Genomic DNA, 26776 nt, shown 5'->3' with positions numbered 1-26776 from the left:
GGATTACAATATATTCTTTGCATTGTTTGACAATATAAGTGGGGATTTCATCTACACTACACGACCAAGTAGGTCTGAGTTTCTGTACGATTTTTTCAACCTCCATAGTAGTTGCTGGATGCAAGTACATTGTTTTGGTGCACGTTCCTAGTTTCTTTAAGTTGTTTGTGTTGTGACTGGTACTAGTGTTGGGGGTGGAGTACATTTTCGCAACATTTGCATAGTATTCATTTAATAATGTTGCAACTTCGAGAGGTTCCTTTACAGTCTCAGAGTTATGTTGTAGTGCAATATTTTCTTTTCTTTTGCTGCCTCCATGTAGCTCTGTATTTACAATTTGCCACATTGTTTTAGATTTATTTTCGGAATTTATGATGGTATTCTCATTGTGCATTTGCTTAGCCTTTTTTATTATTTTCCTATAGATTGACTTGTACTTGTGGAAATATGTTTCAAATTCAGCTGTGGCATCTTCATCTTTTCTGATTCTGCTTAGATATCTCATTCTTTCACTAGATTTAATAATTCCAGGTGTTATCCAGTGGTTCTTTTGGGTTGCTGAAGTTCTAACTTGTTTCTTGGGAAAAGCTATTTCGAAATAATAAGTGAACGTTTTTAGAAATGACTTATATGCTTCATCTGTATCATTGGACTCATGAATATCACTCCACGTTTCTTTGCTTAGTAAATAAAGAAAATAATTAATATTTTGTTTGCTGAATGACCTTTTGCTTACAACTTGTGTTTCTTTTTTGGTACTGTGTTTTGGATTAGTCACTGTGGTTGGTGATAAAGAAAACATTTGAGCTTGATGGTCAGAGAAACCTGTGTCAAATACAGATGTCTCACAGTTACATAGGTGTTGGTTTATGAGTATTTGGTCAAGTGCACTTTCTGTGTATTTGGTGATTCTTGTGGGTTGCTTGACCATGTGTTCTAAATTATACATGTTAAGGAGTGTGTTTAAATTATTATTTATATTTTCTTTTAGAAAGTCTATATTTAGATCGCCAATAACTGCTACAAGTTTGTTACTCTGTTGGTAGTAATTTAGGATGATATCCAGGTGTTTTATGAATATTTTTAAGTCGCTGTCTGGGGTTCTATATACACATACAATAACCAGTTTATGTTTTGGTAATTCCATTACGCATGCTTCGAAATGTTTTTCTAAATTTAGATGCAAAAATTTTGTGCACTCATTTGCCTCTATGTCATTCTTTACATATATACATGACCCTCCCCTACTTATGGTTGACCTAGCATAACTACATATGAGATTATAACATGGGATATTTATATATTTGAGTTGTTCTTGCTTTAGCCAATGTTCTGTGAGGCATAGTGCATCCATTTTTTCTGAGAAATTTGATAGGTGGATTTCTAACATCATTTTCTTATCCATATTTAGGCCTTGAACATTTTGATGAAATATGTTCAAGGTTTCTGACTTTTTAGAGCTTACCATACCATCCAGTGAAGTAGGGTTTATTATACCAGGTACAGAATGGTCCACCTGACCTAAATCACATCTCAATTTTCTTAAGTGGTCAGGTGGAGTTATGGGTTTTCCTGTGTAGTTTTCCACTTCAACATAATAGGATTTGTTTTGGTATTAATGCATATCAAATATTCTTTAACTACCTCACATATTTTGTTTGATACCTTTTCTTTGCCTAGCTCATTTAGGTGCATACCATGTCTAGTGAAAGCATTTCTATCTAAGTTGCTTACATCTAAATTGTGAACGTTATGAAACATTTTGCATAAGAGTTTGATCTTCTTGTTTGTAACTTCTATGCTTTTATTGACACACGATTCCGGTATTAAGTCATGTCGAGTCGGTAAATTCACTACAATGACCTTACTACTTTTTAGGTTGGGTAGTGTGTTCTCAAGTGCATCTACCAGATCTTTACTTTCGTTGCAGGCCACATTATTTGCACCAGCGATTAGCACTACACAGTTGTTTTCATTGTCCTCGATTTCTACATTATTTAAAACCTCTTGAATTTTAGCACCCGGCTTGACAAGACCACTAACAGAAACTTCTCTAACATTATGTTTCACCTTTTCAGCCATCCCTCTTGCATGGCTATCACCATATATAAGTACTTGGGGTGGATTTCCTCGACTTTGCTTCGATGAAGTATTCTTAGTTGGCTTCTTTGTCTTAGGGTTCTTTGTTGTAGCACTTTTTGGGGTTGAGTCATCTGTACATAAGTCTTGTAGTATAGAGTATCTGTTTTTATTCATGAAAGATGTTAACTTGTTATTGGTACTTACGTTTTTTGTTTTCCTTATCACTTGCGTCCATGAGGTTGCATGGTCATTTTTACGTTCTTCACTTTTCTCTATGATTTCTAGCCTATTTTTCAGGATTTGGTTTTCATTTCTCAGTTCCTCTATGTCGCCTTGCAGTAAGTGCACAATATGGAGAAGGGTTGCACTTTCTTCATCATCTTCACTATTCACAATAGAATTCTGTCCATTCACGACACACTGCGGGCAGAACCACTCAGAGTTGGTATCTATCTCATCTTCATTAAACAAGTTTCCACATTTAAAATGAAGCCATTTGTCGCAAGAGTCACACAAATTAGTAAGTATCCGAAATTTCAAACAAATTGGAGAAATTACCTGTATTGTTAAATTATACCTTTGAATTGACTAAGTCGCTTTTGCCAATGGAGTAGGTATACAGTGCTACTGGTCATGGGAAGGTGCCTTGCGATAGTGTAGGAGGCCTGCTGAAGCACCACACTACAAAACATAATCTTTCCAGCCCTCATCCTGTTGCCCAAAGAGGAAGTTGAAGAATTCCGCCAGCAGAAAATAGAAGAATGGTCCAACCAAACTACCCCTGTGGAAGGAATTCAGAAGACACATGTCTGGACTCACAGTGATGAGCGAACTCAATGGTTCGTGGGGCTAGCGCCAATGGTCCGTGGGGCTAGCCATAATTCAGGAATTTCTATACGTGAGCGCCAAATTTTAAGTGCAGATTCGTGATTAGGAGACCCAAATTAGTAAGTATCCGAAATTTCAAACAAATTGGAGAAATTACCTGTATTGTTAAATTATACCTTTGAATTGACTAAGTCGCTTTTGCCAATGGAGTAGGTATACAGTGCTACTGGTCATGGGAAGGTGCCTTGCGATAGTGTAGGAGGCCTGCTGAAGCACCACACTACAAAACATAATCTTTCCAGCCCTCATCCTGTTGCCCAAAGAGGAAGTTGAAGAATTCCGCCAGCAGAAAATAGAAGAATGGTCCAACCAAACTACCCCTGTGGAAGGAATTCAGAAGACACATGTCTGGACTCACAGTGATGAGCGAACCTATATTGCACGAACTTTAAAGAGCAAGAAAGAAGAAATTTCATTTGTCCAACCAAGACCTCAGAAACGGCAGGAGAATATTCAGATTCACAACCTGTGTGTATGACTGTGACTGGTGAATTGCAGAGGTTATAGATATCATTTGTGGGTTAAATGAAATCGTCGTGAACTTTATGCTACCACATGGCCCGGCTGCTGGATATAGATTTAAATGCTGCAAGACAGCAATACCACCACCAGTGCTCACTTCCAATTTGAGATGTTTTAAAGATTGTGGGTGCCCCAGTTCCTATTGGTTCAAGAGGAAGGCATCACTCAATATCAAAGGAAGATACTGATGCACTTGAACAAATCTTGAGTTCATTGAATTGCTAATTTCAGTTCTAAGCAGAGTGCACAGAAGTGGTATGCTTTGGAACCTGTAATATGTTTTGGAACTTGCACATATATTTTGGAAGCTTTAATATGTTTTGAAAGCTGTGTCTGTTACTTATCTTTATGAAGAATTAAAATGCCATGTCAAATAAAACTAGATTTTGATTTCATGAGACCAATATGTGAGAATGTGGTAATGGAAACTGGTTTAATGTATGGCAAAATTTTCAATTGTTTATAAAACCTGTTAAACTCAAAAGTGGGAGTTCTCCTTTTCAGGGAATGTAGTACTGATCAACAGTAAAAAAATCAAAATTTTTGGGATTGGCATTTTTGAAAAGAAAAAAAAAATGATTTTTTTAAAAAAGCCCAGGAGGCTACAGCAAGAGAACTTGCACACATATTTCCAAACAGAGGTTATCATTTTAATCAGAAAATTATTCTCTGTCAAATAAAAAAACAGCAACAAAATATCTTGAACCATTCCAGAGATAGAGCAATTTAATATTTTGCCGAAAATCGCACATGAGAAATGATGCCCAAGGTGCCATCTTTGGCATACCTGTATCTCGAGCCAGGATTTTTTTGGACAAAATTTACTTTGTCCTGAATTTTAACATATCTTTAATTCAATAACATCTGAGACTATGAAGGTAAGATTTTTTCTTTGCCTGCCTGATTTGATATGGACTAGGCCATATACGTATTACGTGAATGTGTATATATGTCCTGTTTAACGGAGCTTTGAGACGGAAGTGACACTGACTCTTGGAAACAAAGCCTTTGAAGTAAATGCAACCTTTCGAACCAAAGCAACATAAGCTGCAAGTGTTGCTTGTCATTTGGCCTGTACCATTTACTCAGGTTACTTTCAGACCGAAGCAACAAGTGACATGTGTCACTTGGAAGCAGACCCACAGTAATCCATTCAACCTTTTGAACTGAAGTGTGACAATGAGCTAAACATATCACTTGCATGTTGCTTGGACTATACTGTTTTCTCAATGGCATGCATCATGCCACTTCGGTCTGTTGTTCTTTCATGCATGATAAATGTTTTGCTTTATACTGAAGGAAACTAGCTATATCACTTGTCATATGTGACTTCAATCTGATAGCTCCTTCAATGGTGCTCATCATGTCACCTCGGTCTTGTTTGTTCATGTGTGGTGGATGCTTGATTAGACTGAAGGGGCCCTTGTCACTTCAATGTAACACTCCCCACTGTCATGTGTTGTTTCGGTCTGAATGTTCTGTATACTTAAGATCGTTAGCCACTTCATCAGAGATTAAGATTTAATTTAGCCTGTAAATCACACAGAACAAATTGCAAGTAGTGTTGTTGGAAGAAGGCTGGCTTTTTGAGTGAAGGTTCCTTCTAAAATCATGAGTGGGCTACTGGAGTGGAATAATGTAATGCTGTTGCCTTGTAATAAGAAGGGGTCCGAGGTTTAATCCTCAGTGGAGGCAGAGTGCTTTGGATCTAATTTAAAACTGTAGGTCCAGTCCAGATTTCTTATAAAACAGCGCATTGAAAGAAGCCAGCTTTTTTGAAAACACTGTTTATGTCTAGCTACGAATTTCACATTGTAAATTGTATTTTATATTTAGGAATGAGTGTCTATTTTACAGAAGGGATATAAACGAAAACAGGAACAGGAAAGATACTGCCAACTCCTGTGTTTTCATTGATTTGAGACACTTTTGTGAAAAAAAGCTGAAGAAAGCCGCAGAAAAACTCACTTTTTTTTTTTCCAAAATAGCAATTTTTTTCAACCACTTCCAAATCTATTTATAACCTAACAAAAATGTTGAAAATTGCTATCAGAATCAAACCTAATACTCCTAACCTAACAACGTAAGATTATAAATGCCAATAAATCTAACATTTCTAACAATAGTTTCACTCACCTCTATTTTGGTTTCATAAGTTTTCAATCCTCCCATGTTTGTTTTGCTTTACTTTATACTAAATTTTAATTTAAAATGATTAATATTTATTGTAAATTTATGAACTTTCGTCACTAATATTTTGTGTTTATGAAGCGGTAGGCATCGTCCTGCCTGCTGTTGTTGTGGATTGTCATGTTGGATGCTATCTTTACTTGCGCAAAGCCTTTGGGCTGTGCCGCTTCATGGTAACAAAGGTATCTTACTTTACAATAACATATTTCCATGAGCTAAAAGAATGGAAAATGTTCACAAACAACATAATCTTCATGCAAAATTTTCACTTTTTATCGACTGTCAAAGGTACCAAATAATATTTCAAAGGGGGAAGGGGATGTACACATCTGTATTCCAAAGAAAATTACTCTCAAAAGGGGGAAAAAGTGCAGAATTGAGCATAATAGGAAATGTTTCAGAGATAACAGCACTTATCTGTTACCAAGGTAACAGTTGAAGAATGGCAACTGTGCAAAACACATACATTATGTGATAGAATATTCATAACTGCAAGAAAGACACAGTAAGTGTTCATTTAGCCTACATATATGTATCAGATTTCTATGATGTAGAACAGACGTATGCTTAATGATGAGGTTAGCATCCAGCAATTAGCTGAGCCAAGGGAGATCCAAACTAACCAGTTTGTTTGAGTTTGGTTTTAAGTCCACTTTATGCAAAGTTAGGCTAATTGGGACTGGATCTACAGTTTAATGTGCGATCTGAACCACTTTGCAATGTGTCTTCACCTGGACCGTTTGATTACAAGGCGACGACGTTACCACTACGCATCAGGGAGGCCCCTCCAAGTAACCAGTATCCACTGAAGGAGTGTATTTTATATTAGATTTACCTCAGCAGTGTGCTTCCATTCTGAAATAGCTGCTGACAACAACTAATCTAGAAATGCCCCAAGGTATATGTTACACATTTTGAGCAGCTGATTTCCATCTTTCCCGCCTTCACCCCACTCCCAAGCAGAGATGTACAGCCTCTGGAGGCCAAGTTGTAGTTCGGAGGCTGAGGGCCGAGATGGGTTTCGGAGGCGGAGGCCTTGTGAAGCTGGAGGCCGACCTTGAGCTTGGAGACTGAGGCCGAGATGGAGTTCGGATGCTGAGGCCATGTGAGGCCAGAGGCCAACCTTGAACTTGGAGGCTGAGCCCGTAGGCGGAGATGAAGTTCGGAGGCTGAGGCCATGTGAGGCCGGAGGCCAAGATGGAGTTTGATGGCTGAGGCTGGGCCTTGAAAGCATATTAAATGAACAGCTCTCCATAAATGATAGCAGAATCCAATCTCGCTTCCAATGGATTGGATCTGAATTATTATGAAGTTTGGACTTTGTGAAACTGTCTTTGTCCTTCAGAAAGGAAGCCTCCCCTTCTGCCAGTTGTTGATATGAGCCATGCCAGAGGTGATTTTTGCCCTTGACGGTAGATTGCATTCCTTTATTTGGCATCTCGCTTGGCTCTCGGTTGCGTAGGGTGCAGTCTGTTCCTTTTTCTCTGTTTTACTTTTGTCAGATGTTGTCGAGGCTATTCTGGATAGAAAGTCCGTAACTTCTGGACTATCTATAAACCACATCCAGAAATTGTACAGTTGTTTTCACGTGCATCCTGAGAAGGAAAGTATACTCCTGTTCACCCCTGTTAGGAAACGCGAGGACAGCAGACTATACCTGAGGTGCTTATGTTCTGAAAAAAGTGAAAATATGGACATGTTCCATACCTCATAAAATTCTATGTTAAATCTAGCATGATTATTAATATTGTGTAATCATTAGCCCCTTCTATTAACACACACATAGGATTTCCCATGAACTGTTGAAGAAATTGGCCAACGTTTTGCCAGTTCAGACCAGAAATGTCCAACCTCCGGAGAGGCCTGGCCTCCGCCTCCAGGAGCCTTGCGAGGCTGAGGCCCTGTGAGGCCAGAGGCCAAGATGGAGTTCGGAGGTTGAGGCTGTGTGAGGCCAGAGACTCAGATGGAGTTCAGAGACTGAGGCCGACCTTCAGCTTGGAGGCTAAGGTCTTGTGAGGCCAGAGGTCAAGTTGGAGGCCATGTGAGGCCAGATGCCGAGATGGAGTACAGAGGATGGGGATGTGTGAGGCCTGAGGCTGACCTTCAACTCGGAGGCCGAAGTCAAATAGCCATCTCTCCCAAATAAAAGTGAAATAGGCAAATAAAGTGTGGGGGAGGAGAAAAGAACATGTGTTTAGTCTTGCTTTGCCTGCTATTTGGAATTTTTTGGAACACATTCAAACTCAATAAACATTCCTGTGCCTCCAAAATTCCATAATTTATCATATAAGTACAATTCTTCCCAGTGTGTATGTAAAATGAAAGAAGGAGAAAAATCCTAGGGTGGACAGATGTATATTGTGTGTGTGTGCATGCTTTGGTAGGTTGGGAGAGAAATAAAAAAAAAGATTGCATTCAGAAATAAATTCTTTATTTTCCACCAAATTTTGTGCTTATTTCTTGTCTCAGAGTAGGCATTTAAAGTGTCGCACTTCAAAATAATGGGAGAAAAATGCACATATTCCTGCTAGGAGCAAGACTGAACATGTTTATCCAATAACTAATGCATGTAAAGTAATGTACACGAAATAATGTCAACACTTTGCTATTTATGCTGCTGAGGAAATATAAGGGAAAAAATGGCTTTAAAATATCATGTGTCTCGCCACCTCTTTTCTCAATAAGTTTAAGATATCTGTTCTTTTGTAGTAAAAACTATGTCCTAATACGAAACTTTTGTCGATCCCAATAAAACACTGATATAAAATTTATTGTCATTGATAACTTCAGTGGTTCATTGACTTCATTTATTAGTGAATTTTAACAGCAAACACCATGTATTTTGCCTTAGAAAAATAAATTGCATATGTAATCTTGATATATCTTTATGTGTAAAAAGGACAAGATTTTGCACTAAATTGCAGTTGAAACCATTGAATTGGTAAAATTATTGGTAAAACATGTACAAGTTGCAAGAGATGTACAGTAAAACCATGTATAACACCATTAAGCCTTGTTTCCATGATTATGAAAAACTAATTATGCTGACCAAGGCGGTAATTTATTTTATTAAAAACATAAACTAAAACGTAACGTTTTTGATACAGAGTCTGATGAAGACCTTGCTAGAAGGTTGAAACGTTACGTTTTAGTTTATGTTTTTAATAAAATAAATTACCGTCTTGGTCAGCATAATTAGTTTTTCATAAAACCATGTGTATTTGCAGGAAAGCAACTCTGTGGACAAACTCAGGCAACAGGATTTCTTCCTGTGATTTCAGCTAGTTTTTTGTCTACCAAATACCAATCCCCCAAAACTGGCATCTTGATGTTAAACATGGGTGGACCCAGAACTACAGATGAAGTTCATGAGTATTTACTTCGCATTATGACAGATCGTGACATGATTCAACTTCCAATCCAAAGGTGAGTGAATGTAACAAGCTACCATGTTTATCTCTTCGAATTTGTTGATATGTAGGTGCAGTCAATGACAAAGATAATAACAAATTGTTTGTTGCTATTTTCATTCTTTTTTATTCTACATCCTGTGCTGTTTTAAAGAATTGAAGTGTGTTGATGCGAAGTAGATGTTGTCCTACTTATTGACATACTTATTTCAATTCATGATCATCATATTGTGGAAAATAGACTGATTGAAATTGGTGATGGACAATTTGCCCATTATCACATTTACCATTGGGTGTACATGGAGGTAATTATCTAAGATGAGTTCATGAAGTAGTACAAATAAATTAATATCAGCAGTGCCACCTCTCTTGTTAAAGGAAATCCAATTGACTAAATGCGTAACAGTTTTAGTCATGAAGGACAATTACTACAGTCGTACGTTTTTTAACTTGAGCATTTTATGTTACAAAGTATCCTTGATTGTGTAGTAGTGTCGTGTAATAAAAACTATTACTAATGATTGTACCTCAATTTCCAGTAAACTGGGTCCTTATATAGCCAAGCGGAGAACGCCAGAAGTTCAGAAGAAGTATAGTGAAATTGGAGGAGGCTCGCCAATTTTGAAGTGGACTGAGAAACAAGTAAGTGATGATAACCAGGCGAATCTGACACTATCTCATGAAATCAAATAACTAGTCATTTTTATTTCCCTTTTTTTAAAACTGGTTCACTTTATGTGTGTGGAAAACTATACTTGTGAACTGTCATTCAAATGTCATTAAATTTTGGAATTAATTTGCAGAGGCAGTAAAATTATATTTTATTACATATAATGAATATATTTAATTTGAAGAAAAATATATATCACGTACTGATATCCAACTACTGTCAACATACATATTCAAGGCTAACAGATGTTCTTGACTTAAATCTTTCTAGATTGTACGTGTAGTCACAGCCAGTTTAGGAAAAAATGGACCTATTCCTGAACACTGGATATCTTTGTCCTATTGCTTCAAATCTGATTCTTTGATATTTTTTAAACATTCACATTGTATCTAAAGATATTTGTTTGGCAGTTATGTGGAGATAGATAATTCATTCTAATGAGTTCACATTTAATTTTTCCACCTACTTTTTGTTTGCAATCGATTTCACCACCTGTCTGGTGGCTTCGTCAGGCATGTACTGTCTTGCCACTGCAAAATCGATCGCAAACAAAAAGTGCATGGAAAAATGAAATGTGAACTCATTAGAATGAATTTATTAAACATTGTTTTTACAAAACTATCAGTGTATGGTATATCAATTTTATGTTCATAATAACACATCTGTGTATGTAGAAATGTAACAACACATTTGTAACCATTTGGATGTACAGAAACTTTATGTTCAACTTTGACCTGTAATTCTGTAATATACGTAATCACATGTATGAAGTTCTGTAGTTAATAGCATTGATCCAGACTGCCCTGTTGTGGAAGAAGTTGGTGTTGCCTGAGAAGGAATATTAATTACTTGATACTGTCCTATTATTAACATAAAATTGAGAAGTATTTTGAATGAGGAACTTCAAAGGTTTGGCCATTACAAGTACAGCTTGCATTAATATAGTCAGCTGAGTGTACAGTTACAATTCTTCATTTACAATTTTTATTATGTATTACATTTTCAGGGTGAATTAATGTGCAAGCAGTTGGACAAAATCTCTCCAGATACAGCTCCTCATAAGCATTATGTTGCATTTCGGTATGCTTTTCCACTGACAGAAGATGCACTCCAGCAAATTGAAAAGTAAGTATATGTTTATAGATATAAATATATAATAAATAATAATAACCCATGGTGCAACAGCCCTTGAAAGCCAAGGCCTACCTCCCGACTGGTGGTCTCACTACCACATGCCTCAGCACGATGAACTCAGTTGCCCAATATTGAAGCAGCAACGAAAGAGCCACTGTGTTTCAATAAGTGACTTGCTACTTTTCATGAAACTGTCACATGTGGACACACGATGCTCTAATGTCCACTGTGCCATGACTGCAACTGACATTGCATGTACTGCTGTTACACAGAGTTGATCTGAACTGAACTGAAAATGGCATGGCCGAGAAAGTTCAATGCCACCCTACTTCCATCTCTACCCCTTCTCCCTGCTTCGAATTCTCCATTTCAAAACTGTTCTTTTCTCTTGACACACCCATGTATTATCCAATGCAGTTAATGTTATGCTTCAAGTATAGACTAGGATTTGTTTGTTTTGGGAGAGGATGGAAAACTGGCTATATCACCATTCTGGTTATGAACCAATTATTATGTATTATTATTGCCTCTCGGCAATTCTGGAATATACTTGTGCACCTGTGCATGAAGAAAACAGTGTTGGCAAATGAAAATGAAACATCTAATCTAGATCTTATGAGTATATGTGCGACATCGAAGGACAAACAAGACACTCAACATGCAATAGAAGAAAAGTATCCAAAGGGAAACATAGAATTAAACATTAGGGAATCATTCAACATATCTTACTGACAAGATATAACCTAAATATTCTAATGAAAATTAACCTAAACAGATATACTTGGCCATTGCATTCAGGAAAACAATTATTATTAGAAAGTAAAAGGAAATAAATTCAGTACTTCTGTAGTTGAAACAGACACTGAATCCGTATGAGTAGTGTAACCTGGTCATGGAAACCTACAACAACAACTGGAGGTTCGTTGTACTGGCCACACGTCACCTCGTAACTAGTTGGATGATCTTCCACCTTGGCAGATGGAAGTAAGACCTGCAGTCGGTAGGTAGGCTCTGGCCCTAAGAGTCTGTTACACCACAGGTTGTTATTATTATTATATACCAGTTGTGTTGCTTATTCGTAAACATGTTGTTACAAGCTGTAAGTAGTGCTCGATGCAGGGGGGTCATATCGTCTAGTTGTCCCATTGTCACCATGTTAAACCATCGACCATCCCCTTGGCTAATTCCAATGTTTGATCAAACAAGCCCCTACCTAACAGTTTCCACTTCAAGCACTGGGTGTAAGCTATGCTTTAATTTTAATCTTAAGACTGAATATTTTGAAGGTGATGACCTAGCAACACGACAAGCTTTTTGACATTTCCTGTCCTATTGTTTCTTGGTTACTTGCTTTCACTGGTGTGAAGGTCAGCATAAATCCTTCAAAAGTCAGTTATGCAGAAATGCAAACAAGTAGCAGTCATTATGCAGTTATACGATGTCACCAAGATATTTGTAGTTTTTGCAGCTTTGGAAAATAAATGAACTAAAGGAATCCCTCTGTACTTCCTTCAGCCTAAGTATTTACCTTTGTTCTTTCCTCTTTTGACACTTTGTTGATACTGTAATTGCCCTCTTCTCTCTTTTTAATATGCCAATGCAGTTCTATGGTATTTCAATCGTGAGAAATTAGCAGTCTAATAAACTAGAATTTAATCTCTAATATGTATACATTGTTATTGCCAAGTAATCAAATAGTAAAATAATTAATAATTTTAATGATGAATTTTACTCCAATACTTCTGTACCATGCACTACCCACACACCCTTATTGATTCAGCAAGACAAAGGAAAACCATACGTTCCATCAACCCCTTCCTCTGTTGTCAAACCATCGAACTTTTTTCACTAGAAGAGCACTACTGCAAAGTGCTTCAGATACATTGGTGGCTCTATATTCAAGGGTTTTCACACGTTAATACCAGTCTGAATATTTTTTCAAGATGCAGTTAGTTTTTTGTGCTTTCCATGTTATAAGCTTCCACGTATTTTTACAATCTCTATTTGATTTTTATAACAGGGATGGTCTTGAGCGACTGGTTATATTCTCACAGTACCCGCAATACAGTTGTGCTACCACAGGATCAAGCTTCAATGCCATCTATTCGTACTATGCCCAAAGGTAAGTCCTGCACCTTTAATATGTTCAGAAAGCATCAAAAGAAAGCAAAAGTAGTTTAAGTAATCATACTACTTTTTTCTCTAACAATGATATATTCAGTGTGTCTGAAAAGTCCCTAACTATAATCCAGATAACAGTAATTCTTTAATATGATCTCCATCGAGTTCCCCATAGGTCCTTAGGTGGAATTGCAGATGGTTGAGCTCAAGGGGAACAATTTCACACATTCTTCTTGTGACAGCATTATTCACTGCAACAAAAGAACAACACAGCCAATTTTACCATTTGGCCCATGTTTCCGTGACCTTTCAGACACCATGTAGATGTCCCCAAAGAAAATCTGCTTGGCAGACTTTGGCCGTCCAAGGGCTGTACCCCCATAGAATGAAGTTTTCTGGTTTAGTATTTATGAACCTGCAGCTGCATAACATGGCATCAAAGAAGCAGTTTGAATGTGACAAAAGAAAACAAATAAACAATATTCATGTATCTTGGGGTCAGTTTTGCAGATATTTATGCAGAACTCATGTTCTCACCTAGCATGGAGCAAAATTTTGTAAGTGAACAAGAACATTGGATTGCATAAGATATTTGTTCATCTTTCTTGATACTTTTATTGTTATTGTGCTGTACATCAGTTCAAAATTATTAAAAAAATAACTTGTATGAGTTTATTATTAAGTATTAAAATGTGGAAAAGCAATACAGTGTAACCCTGATTTTATGCCCCGGTTTTACATTTTCCTGCATTACACATTCAATATTCATGGTCCAAATAGAGCAAAAAGCTATAAAATTCTCCCGGATTTTACATTTTTCTGCATATCAAGTTCTTTCACCTTGGTCCTCTGAAAACGTAAAATCGAGGTTCCACTATTATTTCATAATTTACACAAATGAAAACCAAAACACGATCACATTTATTGTTTTAATTCTTTGCATTCAGTTTCAATGACAGAAATATTCAGTAATGCTATATTCTTGAAAATATGAGAAATGATCCTTGCTTTTTCTATATTTCGAAAGATATACGGAAATTTTATTGTTTTCTAAGCTTCCATGCTAGAAATTCTTTTTTTTTCTGGATGTATTCTGAAATCTAAATTTTTGTTTTCCAGGAAACAGCCAACTGGTATGAAGTGGAGTGTAATAGATAGGTGGTCTACTCATCCATTATTGGCAAAGACCATTGCTGATAGGATATGTACTGAAATGAAGAAATTCCCCAAAGAAACCCAAAAGGACGTAATTATTCTCTTCTCTGCTCATTCTCTTCCACTTAAGGTGAGAAAAAATGATGAATTACTTAAACTGAAGCTGTTGTTATAAAAGGGCATATCGTAAGCTTTGTCAAGTTTTGTCAAATTCAGTTGGCTTCTTCAGAGATAAATTATAAAAATGGAGCACTTCCATGTTGAATGGTTGAAATAATTGTCATACTACATGTAAAAGATGAAGCTTAAAACGTGTTGTTCCTAGAGAAGTGCAGCTTGTACTACTAGAGGGAATGGGAGTAGGTGGAATTCAGTGTTAATAAGTTGACAAATTATTGAAAAACAATTTTACAGTGTTGGCATGTAGTGTGAGCCAAGCTTTAAATGCAACTTGTGTGTTTTGTATATGAACTTATGAATTTCCTGGAACAGTGTTTTGAAAAATTATTAAATTCTTCATTGTTAAATGAAATTAATTTAATATAATTTTTGAAAAGGGAATTCAATTTATATAAAATAGTGTTATGAAAAACTAAATATGCTGACCAAGGCAGTAATTTATTTTATAAAAACATAAACTAAATCGTAACGTTTCAACCTTCCAGCAAGGTCTTCATCAGACTCTGTATCAAGTACAAAAGTAACAAGATACACAAAAAGGGCATTATATATACACAAACATTACTCCCTCCAGACTATTAGAAAGTTGTTAGGAACTTTCTAGCAGGTGGCTTTCTCTTTTCAAATGTACTTTCACCTAAAAGGCTAAACATAATTACTTTCATATAGAATGTGAAGAGATATTCATATATAATATCTCATGCTCTTTTTCCTTCATTTTTTCCTTCTCCTCTCCTCTTTCTCTCTTATCCTTTCCACTCTTTCTAACACCTTCTTCCATTCTTTGTTTAACTTCAGTCCCCCATTCCAGTTCATTATGTCTTCACCTTTCTTCTCTATTTCCTTGGCTTCCTTCCATTTTCTCACTAGCATTCTCTTCTCCCTTCCTATCTGCTTAGCCTCATCCCACTCTATGTCATGTCCTGTTTCTCTCGTGTGTTTAAATATTGCATTTCTCTCTCTGTTAAGTCGTACATCATCCCTATGTTGTTTCAACCTGTCTTTCAGCCTTTTTTCGTTTCTCCTATGTACACACTCTGACATTCTTTACATTTCACTTCGTAGATAATCCCTTCCTCTTCCTCTTCTCTGTTCTCCTTTTTCTTGCTTGCATTCCTCGCTATTCCTAAGATGCTTCTCCCTCCCTTCCTGCAAGTTTTAATTCCCACTTTCCTAAGCACTTTGCATATCTTTTCTGTGGTCTTCCCCATACTCTTTATTCCAAACCATCTCTCCTCTTTTTCTTTCCCTTCCAATTCTCCCTTTCCTCTTTTCTTCCTTCTTCTGTTTATGTCCAGTCTATCCTGCTTCTCATAGCCATTCTTTTCCAGCTGTTTCTATAGGCTATTTATTTTGCCTTCTTTTTCACATTCTTTCATGCATATTTTCTTGATTCTGTCCTCCATATTCTTTATAAAATTTATTTTTGTCACCTCACTTACATCACTTCTTTTGTGGCAGAATACCCCTGCTGCACACTTCTTCTGATGCCAAGCGGTTTCAATTTCTTGTCCTCTCTTCTTTTGCATCAATATATCTAGGTAGCTTAATTTGTCTTCTTCTTCTATTTCAAGTTCCAATAATATCCCTCTTTCTTCATCTTGTATTTCTTTGGCAAAAATGTCGAGCTGCCTCTTCATTCCCTTCCATATGCCAAAACAATCGTCCAAATATCTACAAAACAGAATTATTTTGTCACAAATAATCTCTTCACATTCTATATGAAAGTAATTATGTTTAGCCTTTTAGGTGAAAGTACATTTGGAAAGAGAAAGCCACCTGCTAGAAAGTTCCTAACAACTTTCTAATAGTCTGGAGGGAGTAATGTTTGTGTATATATAATGCCCTGTTTTTGTATCTTGTTACTTTTGTACTTGATACAGAGTCTGATGAAGACCTTGCTGGAAGGTTGAAACGTTACGATTTAGTTTATGTTTTTATAAAATAAATTACTGCCTTCGTCAGCATATTTAGTTTTTCATAATCATGGAAACAAGGCTTAATGGTGTTATAATAAAATAGTGTGATGATAACTAGCAAATGGAAATATTTCACATTTAAGAATTCTTGCATAATGAATTTTCATTCTTTCAACTGCACATTGTGTCATCAAGACTGTTCGTAGACTGAGGCCTTGTGAAAATGTATTTTAATGTCAGTTTTTTATGGTTTCTAAGAAATAAGAGCTTGTAATGAATGCAAAGCACAAACAAGCATATATTATCTCATATAATGTGTCACCATCAAGGAAATAAATGAATCGACAAAACATTTTAAATTTTTGGTATTCTCAGCTATTTTCAGGACTTCCTAATCCTAGGGTTTTCATTTACACACCCACAGCAAGGTAGAATAACAACTAAATATGTACATTATATCAAAGATAATTCAATTACTACTATATATGGCACTGGGTAGTTCTGAAAATAGTGAAAATGTCAATGGAGCAAAATCTTTTCTTAAACTTGGATTGGATGTGTTTACAATGTATACTACTACGTACAAAAAGTACCCAGAATTTGTGAATAAAAAACAAAATACGTGGTTAATCATCAACATTTATTATGTTGCCTTCAAAATAGGTCCCATCAGATGCAACACACATATGCCAATGCTTAACCCAGTCTTTAAACGTAGAAGACGGTATCGCCTTGAGTTCCTTCTGCGAATTTCCTTTAATGGATTCAACTGATTCAAAATGCCTTCCCCGAAGTGGTAACTTGAGTCGCGGAAAGATAAAAAATCACAGAGCCACATGTGGAGAATATGGGTCTTGGGTGAAGACATGTGTTGAGTTTTTGGCCAAAAACTCGTGAACAAGAGTCGACGTTTGTGACGACGCATTACCGTCGTGCAAAATCCAAGAATTGTTTTTCCATAACTCTGGTCTTTCTGGCAAACATTCTCACACATACACCTCATAACGGTCACATAAAACTCTTTATTCACAGTTTTTCCCGCTGGAAGGAATTCTGAGTGCACAACACCACGATAATCAAAGAACACAATGAGCATGAACTTAATTTTTGAGGGACTTTGGCATAGTTTTTTTGGGTTTTGGTTCATTTTCGAAGTGCCATTCCGAAGATTGTTGACCTGTTTGCATGTCATACTCATACACCCATGTCTCATCACCAGTTATGATGCGTTTCATGAAGGTTGAGTCACTAGAGGCTCGCAAAATCATGTCTTCAGCAATATCCCTTCAGAACAAGTCGTGCCGCGATGCGTTTCATGCCTAACACATCAATCAAAATGTTGTGAACAGACATGTGTGATATGCCAGGCTCAAGAGCCATCTCTCTCACACTCACACGCCGGTTTTCAAGCGCCATTGTCCTGATTTTTCTGACGTTTTCGTCAGTCGTTGATGTAGAAGGTTGACCAGAATGGGGCAAATCAGCAACAATTTCTCTGCCTTCTTTGAAAGCCTTCTACCATGCATACGCTTGTATTTTCAACAGACTCGAATCACCAAAGTCCTTTTGTAGCATTTTCAACGATTCAGCACTTGACAGTCTGTTGGCAACACAAATTTTCAAACAAATTCTTTGCTCGATATTTGTGTCCATTCTGCAAATCGCAGGGCACTCGTAAACACAACTAACGTAAACAGCTGCTGTGCACAAACTGATGGATAGATTGCTCCTACCCCTCTGCGTGGTCAATTAGTACAGTTCTGCCATCCTACGGACAAAATGAATTCTCGATAACTCCAATGTGAGACTTTTACCAGCCAAATTCCGGATACTATTTTTACTGAATTTATATATCCTATTTTGTTAGGTTGTGCTGATATTGTTTCATATTTGTGCATATTTTGCTTTTATCTCAATATTTTCTTGCTTACTAATAATGGAAGATTCAGTTAGTAATGTAGCTATATTTTATATGCATTTACATTTTTGTTATTAGCAAGATTTTCTTTATAAAATCACCTAGCTGATAATCTGAGATAATTTCAAAATCAAAAAATAAGAAGACAATTGTCAAGTATTTTTTTAAAAATATGTTTCAAATTCCATAAATATTTGGATGACAAAAGACAACTATGAACCATTAACATGTAACTGAAATAAAATCTAAAAAAATTATGACCTTAGTTACTATAATTTTCAAATTTTAATGCCGTTTATTACAGTTTACAAAAGTTTTGAATTTCAGACTGTAAATCGAGGGGACTCGTATCCTTCAGAAGTAGGTGCTACTGTGCAGTTGGTGATGCAAGAACTGAAATTTTCCAATCCATATTCTTTGGTTTGGCAATCTAAAGTTGGACCTCTTCCATGGCTTGCTCCTTTCACAGATGAAGCTCTTAAAGGTGAGATAAATGCTCCATAAAATGATTTATTTATTATAGAAAATTAAACCTAAGAACTTTAACATGCTAGAATATCCATCTGGGTTTTGTGAGTCTCTGTAGTTCATTCATCTGTAATGTTTAATTCCATCTATTTGCCAATCACATTATTCTTAACTTCACTTTTATATCATTGCACGTACACAAATTATCATTGTAGTGGTGTGTGGAAATATAGATTCTATGTCAAACTATGGAGTTGTTAATGCAAAGAGAGTACTAGTATACTTGGTTATTATATGTTTTATTTTATGGCACTTCTCTGCTGGTACAAACTGTGTCATATATATTGTAGTGTAAGAACCACTGATAATGTATTGGTGATAAAATTTGTATTGTACAATGATGCAACAGATTGTTATATTGGTATTAGCCAATGAAATCATATCAATATGTATGTTGCTCCTTCAGTGTTTCTACAAATAGCCTCTAATCATGTGCATAATTTATGTCTTTTTGTTCTTGTTTTTATGCATACAAATTTAAAAAATTATAATTCATGCACCCTGGCTTTGTAAAGTATAAATTTCTAAATGTACAATATCTCCTACTAAGGCTAAATCACAGTTACTTGGTTATTTACTCATACAACACTTTTCTTTAGAAATTTAAAGTGCCAAACAAGTGTAATAATTTATGTAGAATCATTTATCAGATCTGTTTTTCTTATTTTCATTCAAGAGTTCATAAAGCAGTTTTATCATTGTCTGTTGCAGGTTATGTAAAACAGGGAAGAAAAAACTTCATTCTTGTCCCTATTGCATTTGTGAATGAGCACATAGAGACGCTTCATGAATTGGACATTGAATATTGCCAAGATCTAAGTAAAGAAGTAAGTATTGTCTTGCTTAGTATCTCACTGTGTGCAAAGATTTATTTGCATTTGTTTCTTTGTTACTTTATGTTTCTCTTCTACTTCTCCAGATTAATTATAACTAGGGCTCGGAAATTGAGGAAAAATCCTTTTTTTTCCTAGTGTCCGAAGACGAGACCCAACATAATATATGTTCATTTTGGGTCATTGTAGGCCAGAAAAAAAGGGGGGTTTATTTGTCCTTTTTTGCCACATGAAGGGAAATTTAGATAATTTTAAGCCACAAGGAAAAAAGGGAAATTTGATTAAAAATACCCAAATTTCGTGGGAATTTAAAGATTTCAGACTCAGTGTTAGTAGACGTTATATTAGTTTCCAGTTTTGGATCCATTATTTTCTGCTGTTCCTTCTTTATTTCTGTTTTGGTTATTTTACGTCACATCTTCGGTTGTAGCAACGATAAGGATGAATGATGAACAATGGGGAATGGACGTGACCAGAGTTTGAGCATGAGGCATCTGGCTCATGTGATTAATTTTTTAACCTTTTCACGCTCTAAACATAGGCCAACGAAAATACTACTACTTATTATTATTATATTATTATTTAATTTCTCGGAAAAATTGGGAGAAAAGGGGAAATTTTGTCCCTTGCAAAGGGAAATTGTTGCCCTCAGATTGTTTCAACACTGGTACAGACACATAGGAAGCTTGTTTCAAGCACTGGTCAGCCAACACTGACAAGCGGTAGCAAGTTGAACGAAATGCTGACATTATTTGAAGCATGTCCGCTCACAAAGAAAGCAGGTCTGAGTTTGTCAGCTCTCACAATAAGCACCTGCAAGTAGACAATAATGTTGTTTTGCATATATTTCCAGGGCTTTCTGACAGCCTGACAAACAAATAACTAGTCATTCTTCAGGGAGGCTTGGTTGCTGTTGTCAGTTTCCCCAGTATCTAATCTGAGGTTGTTCTATCCTCTTAAAAATTAATTTAAAGTGCTGTTTTCCATTCTCAAATAGCTAAGAAATTGTTGATTGTCCATTTTTAACTGTTAGAAAAGGTGATGGTATTCTTCAATATTCTATCACCTATGATTAATTTCATGTGCTCCTAGAGTGTAACTGACAGGTTTGTAGTGTGACGATCACTGTTCAATCATTTTGCATGATTGGAATTAGTTAATAAATATTTTGAAATATAACACGAAGGTGAAGATACAATTTCTGTGGGTTTATGTATTAGTAAAATAACTGAGCAATATGCAGTTCACTATTACCTGTATTCTGATTTCATTACATCCATTGCTATATAACGACTATTGATTTTTGTTACAATTCCAAATATTACATAATTTAAATAGTGTTTACCACAAATGAATAACATAAAACAATTAACGTTGTACAAAGTAATTATACATTTTTTGCCGTTAATAGAAAGTGGCTTGTATAATATGAAATTAATAATTTTAATAAACATACTAGGGTTATTTTTTAAGTAAGGTCCGTTTTACAATAAAAACGAAGTAAGTAAATGTTTTTCAAAAAAACATTTATTTTCTGAATTTACATACACTTCTCTATTTTTCTACATAATTTCCTTGCCAGTTTAAACATTTATCGTAACGAACTACGAGCTTTTGGATACCCTCCTCATAGAACTCTGCCGCCTGTGATGATAGCCAGTTACTCACGGTCGTTTTCACTTCTTTATCAGTGTCTAAACGCTTGCTGCCCAGGAAGGTCTTCAGATGGCAGAAGAGGTGGTAGTCGCTAGGTGCAATGTCTGGACTGTATGGTGGATGATGGAATACCTCCCAGTCAAAAGATTCGATCAGATCTTGAGTGTGAACCACATCATGTGGCCTTGCATTGTCATGAATCAGTACGACACCGGCTGACAGCATTCCACGCCATTTGTTCTGGATCGCTCGACGAAGTTTTCTTAGGGTGTTACAGTAGGAAGCTAAGTTAATTGTTGTTCCTTGTGGCAAAAAGTCCACTAACAAAACACCCTGCCTGTCCCAAAACTTGCCATGATCTTGCTCTTTGAAAGTGTCTGTTTTACTTTCACTTTGACCGGCGACAATGTGTGTCACCACTCCATCGATTGTTGTTTTGACTCAGGAGTCATGTGGGACACCCATGTCTCATCTCCTGTGACGATATTACTCAAAAAACTCACCTTCCTCATTGTAGAGGGTCAAAAATGTTAAAGCACTTGCCAATCTTTTCTTTTTGTGTTCCTCACTCAGCAGTTTAGGAACCCATCAACAGCACAATTTCATGAACTGCAAGTTCTCAGACACAATTTTAAACAAAACTGACCTTGAAATTTGTGGGAATTCCGATGACAACTTGGAAATTGTGAATCTTCTGTCTGCGTGAATATGGGTGTCAACTGCCTGCACCAACTCGTCAGTGATTACAGATGGCTGACCAGCGCGTGATTCGTCATGGACGTTTTCCCAACCTTTTTTGAACAATCTCACCCATTTTCACACTTTACTGTCAGTCATTGCATTGTCTTCGTAAACTTCACATATCTGGCGATGAATATCTGCAGGTTTCATGTTTCTTGCTGTTAAGAATCGGATGACTGACCGTATTTCACAGTTGGCGGGGTGCTCGATTTTCTGAAACATTTTAACAAAGCGTACAGACTGATGCCGTGAATGCAAATGGTGTCGGATGCTGCTCAACGAATGCCGGGAGCCTGCGCGCACACTTATTCCCATGCGCACGCGTAATTTCAAACAGTATTCACAAACAGACCTTGCGCCTAGCGACTACTACTAACTGGCTATTATCACAGACAGCAGAGTTCTATGAGGAGGGTATCCAAAAACTCATAGTTCGTTACGATAAATGTTTAAACTGGCAAGGAAATTATGTAGAAAAATAGAGAAGTGTATGTAAATTCAGAAAATAAATGACTTTTTGAAAAACATTTACTTACTTCGTTTTTATTGCAAAACGGACCTTACTTAAAAAATAACCCACATATAATTATATTGTGCAGATCCACAGGTCAGTCACAGGAATAGAAGGAGTAGGTATAGTGATCGAATGGGAAGAAGTTGGTGTGGTGTGAAACTGTCCAGTTTCATAGTGAATATTTAGCGAAGACAGGGTTTATTCGAAATGTTATTATTCAACATTAGCTGATCGAAATTTACATTACAGGCATTTTATACTTTTAGAGATAACAGGTAAAACAGTATACTTCAACATGGCACAAGGTGATACAAAAGTTGATCAGTCAGATCCGGATTTAAAATATCTTTCCGTTGATAGAAATGCTTTAATTTTTTTTTCCTTATAAGGGAAGTTTTTACCACTTGTGTGCACTTAAGCTGATGATCACATTTTACAGTTTTATATTTCACATCACTTATATTATTTGCATTTGATTGAAGTCTGATATTAAGATTTTTTCCTTTTTATTTTAAAGAAAATATTGTTCTGGCATTCGAGGGACAGATTGCCATGTCAACTTAATGCTGTGTAACATAGGTGATAGAGCAGCAGCCGACTTCTGTGGTGGCGTGGTTAGCAATAGCATGCTACAACACCAGGGGGTCACAGGTTCAAATCCTTACCTGGGCATGTGTGTTATTTGTGAGAGGATCAATTCATCATATCATCACTCATCCTCATCTGCACAATTAGCCAAAACCAGCAAATAATATGTGCTCCTACTCTCTTTCTACACAGGATATTTCATTTTGTATTTTTGACTAGAAATAGTTCATCCTCACTTGCAGACTGTAACTTTCTTCATGGGAAGTTACCTGTTATTAGTTGTAGTGTTTACCTGCCTGCAGGTGCACATTGTTTGCAGTGGTGAATGTAATTTACGGTCTCAAACACTAACATACACAGGTTTTTTTTCAGATGCGGGGACCCCTTAATTTCATTGCAGCAGTATTGCTGCTAGATAACCAGGGCGGGGAGGTCCAATTTTAATATTTCCAATTCTTAACATTTAAGAATTAGCTACTTTGTGTACTCTTTGATTTCTTAACATCCTATTTCTCCCTGTTGAATATTTGCAACGATAAGGATAGATATAACGAAAACAATGAGAGAACATCGATAACAAACAGAAAAGAACATTGACGGCTCTTTAGATGTTGAACGTTGTCCTACTTGAAAATAATCATTTTACACATCTGTAAATATAGCAATACGATTTATGGAGCCTAATAATGTACACGTTTAGCTGCATATGCCAATAATTAAAGAACAGTCTCACAGCCACTGAATACGTCGTCCACCTACGAGGCAGGTAACAGATTTCGTAGCAAGTTTGGCTGGCACTCATGATTGGCCCATTTCGTAGTATCAAATGGTAGCCACTGCTATCCAGGCATATCTGCAGTGATCAGAACGCTACATTTTAAAAGTAGCTTCGCTACAACTACAGCTACTCTTCCAAAATGTAGCTTCGCTACAGCTACAGCTACATTTACCAAAAAGTAGCTCGCTACGCTACTCCTGTTCGCTACTCGCTACTTCGCTACTTTTTGCGCTACTTCTGCATAAAAGAAACAACTTAAAAACAACGATATGGGTATTAAAAAAAATCCCCTACTACTGGTAAATAGATTCTGTTATTCATTATAATGATTCCAGTCATTTTATAATTTTGATAGCAATGTTACTTCAGTTACTTATTTTTACTATAGTTTTTGAGAATACTATACCTATGCAAGTGGCATATCAATTCAAATTTGATATATGAATATTGCAATTAGGGTGTCACCCAAATTACATAATTATTAATTATTACAATTATACACAAATAAAATTTGGTAGAATTAAGTATTTATGTTCACATCAACATATTTTTCTTGAGAATAAATATTTCATTATCATTCTTCCTCGTTCTCACAATTAGCCGAAAGTGGCATAAAGCAACTATAGATAAGAGAATAATTAAATAAACCATTTATCCTCATTGTCATGATTGAGAGAAGTGGAAGAATAGATGAGGAGGTAAACAAAGGAGGACAAATGAATGCTGGTGGACTATATCAAAGCGTTCGAAGATTAATATGGAATAAGGATGTACCTATGAAATGCAAGAAGGTAATATGTAACACATACTATGTTCCAATAATTACGTATGGAGCAGAGACTTGGACAATGACATAGAGAGACAAAGAAAAGATGCAGGCAGTGGAGATTAATTTTTTAAGGAGTCTTGTGAGGAAGACTAGAAGGGATAGAATGAGAAATGAGGAGATTTGACAGACAGTGGGTGTAGTGAAGCTTCAGGACAGAATAGATCAGGCACAGATGAGATGGTTCGGACACATAAAGAGGATGGATGCAGAAAGACTACCAGTAAGAGCTTACAATGCACAAGGAGTGGGAATAAGGCCAAGGGGGAGACTAAGATGTCGGTGGAAAGAGCAGATAGTGGAGAGTATTAGGAGACAAGATTGGAACACCTTGGAAAGAGAGGAGTTGTGAAAGACCAGGAAAAAAATGGAGAGGCTTGACTTCTATGCCGACCCAGCCAGAAGCGGGAAACAGCGAAGGATGATGATGATGATGTCATGATTAGCAAAAGTTACAGAAAAGTGACGCAAAAGTAGGAGAAATACATAAATTTGAAAACTATGTATATTAACTAAAGAAAATTGTCGTTTCTGCAGAAAAGTCAATAACTTGTATGTACTTTTTGCAATATGATAAAATTATTGAGGAAACTGTCATGTAAACCTGAGTGTTCTAAACGTATTGTAATTTTAAAATTTGTGAACAAATACTATCTCGAAAATAACTGTAATTCCAGAAACTATCATTCTTGTAACAATAATTTCTTGCTGGTGAGATCTTATATACTGACGATGATCAATGCTGTTAACGTACTGAGCCATTTATTGCTGGCACTATTCGATTGTCAGTGCAGTGGAAATTCCATTGCTCGTTTTTGCACTGCAAGTTGTCTTACACAGCAATTAATGACATTTTGGTGTCTCTTACAACATGAATATCCACAGGATTTGTTCCGGGGGTGATGCAAACGAGGCATATTTCTCCCCAAAATAGCGATGCAGCTAAAAAAACGTAGCTGTTAGCAGGAATATATTCATATGTGTCACTTAGTTATTTGGATATCTGAATTCTTCAGATACTAATTAAATAAATTACGCAGATATCTATAACACTGGGGAACAAAAAAAAGATTTTATTTTGCGGCATAAAGTTTAATAACAGTTTCAGCACACAAAACAGCTGTTATTGCCAATTGTATGATTGGTTCAGTTGAATTGACTCCAGTTATAAAAATAAACACACCATGAAAAATATAGGAGGTAAAATTACTCTACGCTTTTCTAGGTAATATCAAAATTTGATAAGGGGCTGAAATTCCCATAATAAACTTATTTATTTGTAAATTGTTGCTAGGCAACTTATGAAGCATTGCTAGGCAATATATCGGACACTCAACAAACCTTAAGGAATAATACCAAAACATAAAAATGGTTTTAGAAAAAATTGAATATGCTGAACATAAGTGGCTCCTGTGTGTGGATTTGAAGATGGTGATTTTTTTACTAGGACAGCAAAGTGGGTACACAAAGTATCCCTGTTTTCTATGTTTGTGGGATATTCGTGCTAGAGAAAAGCATTGGGCGATGAAAGTTTGGCCCCCAAGGGAAAATATTAGTGGGAAAAGCTAATATCATTCATGAACCGCTGATAGGGACAAAATCATCCTTCCGCCACTGAATATTAAACTTGGGTTGATAAAACAGTTTGTCAAGGTCTTAGATACAAGTGGTGATTGTTTGAAATATATATGCCACACTTTTCCAGGACTAAGTATTGAAAAATTGAAGAGGAATCTTTGACGGACCACCACAAATTCGTACACTCATAAATGATGCCAATTTTACAACTTACATGTCTTACATCGAATCTGAGGCCTGACTGAGCTTTGTGTCCGTCGTCAAAAACTTTTTGGGGAATCAGAGCAGAAAAGTACCCCGATATAGTTGGAAATATGTTGAAAAATTTTGAGAAATTGGGAGCTAATATGAGTGTGAAGATACATTTTCTACATAGCCACATTGACAGATTCCCTGAGAACCTTGGTGATTTTAGTGAAGAACGGGGATTGATTGATTGATTGATTTCGTTTATTTTACTTCGCATTTTGTGCCTCTTGGCTAATTTGCGAAGATGGGGATGAGTGATGAAATGATGAAATTGATGATAGGACATTCACAAACAA

General features: G+C 36.3%; 1 protein-coding gene across 2 annotated transcripts in view; it reads left to right on the top strand.

Annotated features, from left to right (window-relative positions):
- FeCH (ferrochelatase, mitochondrial) overlaps nt 1-26776 on the top strand; it is a 35422-nt gene that overhangs the window by 2493 nt on the left and 6153 nt on the right. The window contains exons 1-8 of one of the 2 annotated variants that reach the window (XM_083142070.1): nt 2755-3029; nt 8910-9108; nt 9632-9734; nt 10769-10887; nt 12917-13018; nt 14137-14302; nt 18517-18673; nt 19429-19544. In XM_083142070.1, the coding sequence (XP_082998196.1) occupies nt 9011-9108; nt 9632-9734; nt 10769-10887; nt 12917-13018; nt 14137-14302; nt 18517-18673; nt 19429-19544 (861 nt within the window). In that variant the 5' untranslated portion in view covers nt 2755-3029; nt 8910-9010. Of the gene's footprint in view, nt 1-2754; nt 3030-8909; nt 9109-9631; nt 9735-10768; nt 10888-12916; nt 13019-14136; nt 14303-18516; nt 18674-19428; nt 19545-26776 lie in introns of those variants that run through there. The other variant, XM_083142060.1, reaches the window with a different exon arrangement.

The sequence above is a fragment of the Lepisma saccharinum genome, chromosome 1, assembly GCF_977018435.1.
Source record: "Lepisma saccharinum chromosome 1, izLepSacc3.1, whole genome shotgun sequence".
Classification (NCBI taxonomy): Eukaryota; Metazoa; Arthropoda; class Insecta; order Zygentoma; family Lepismatidae; genus Lepisma; species Lepisma saccharinum.
This window is presented reverse-complemented; position numbering and strand designations above follow the sequence as displayed.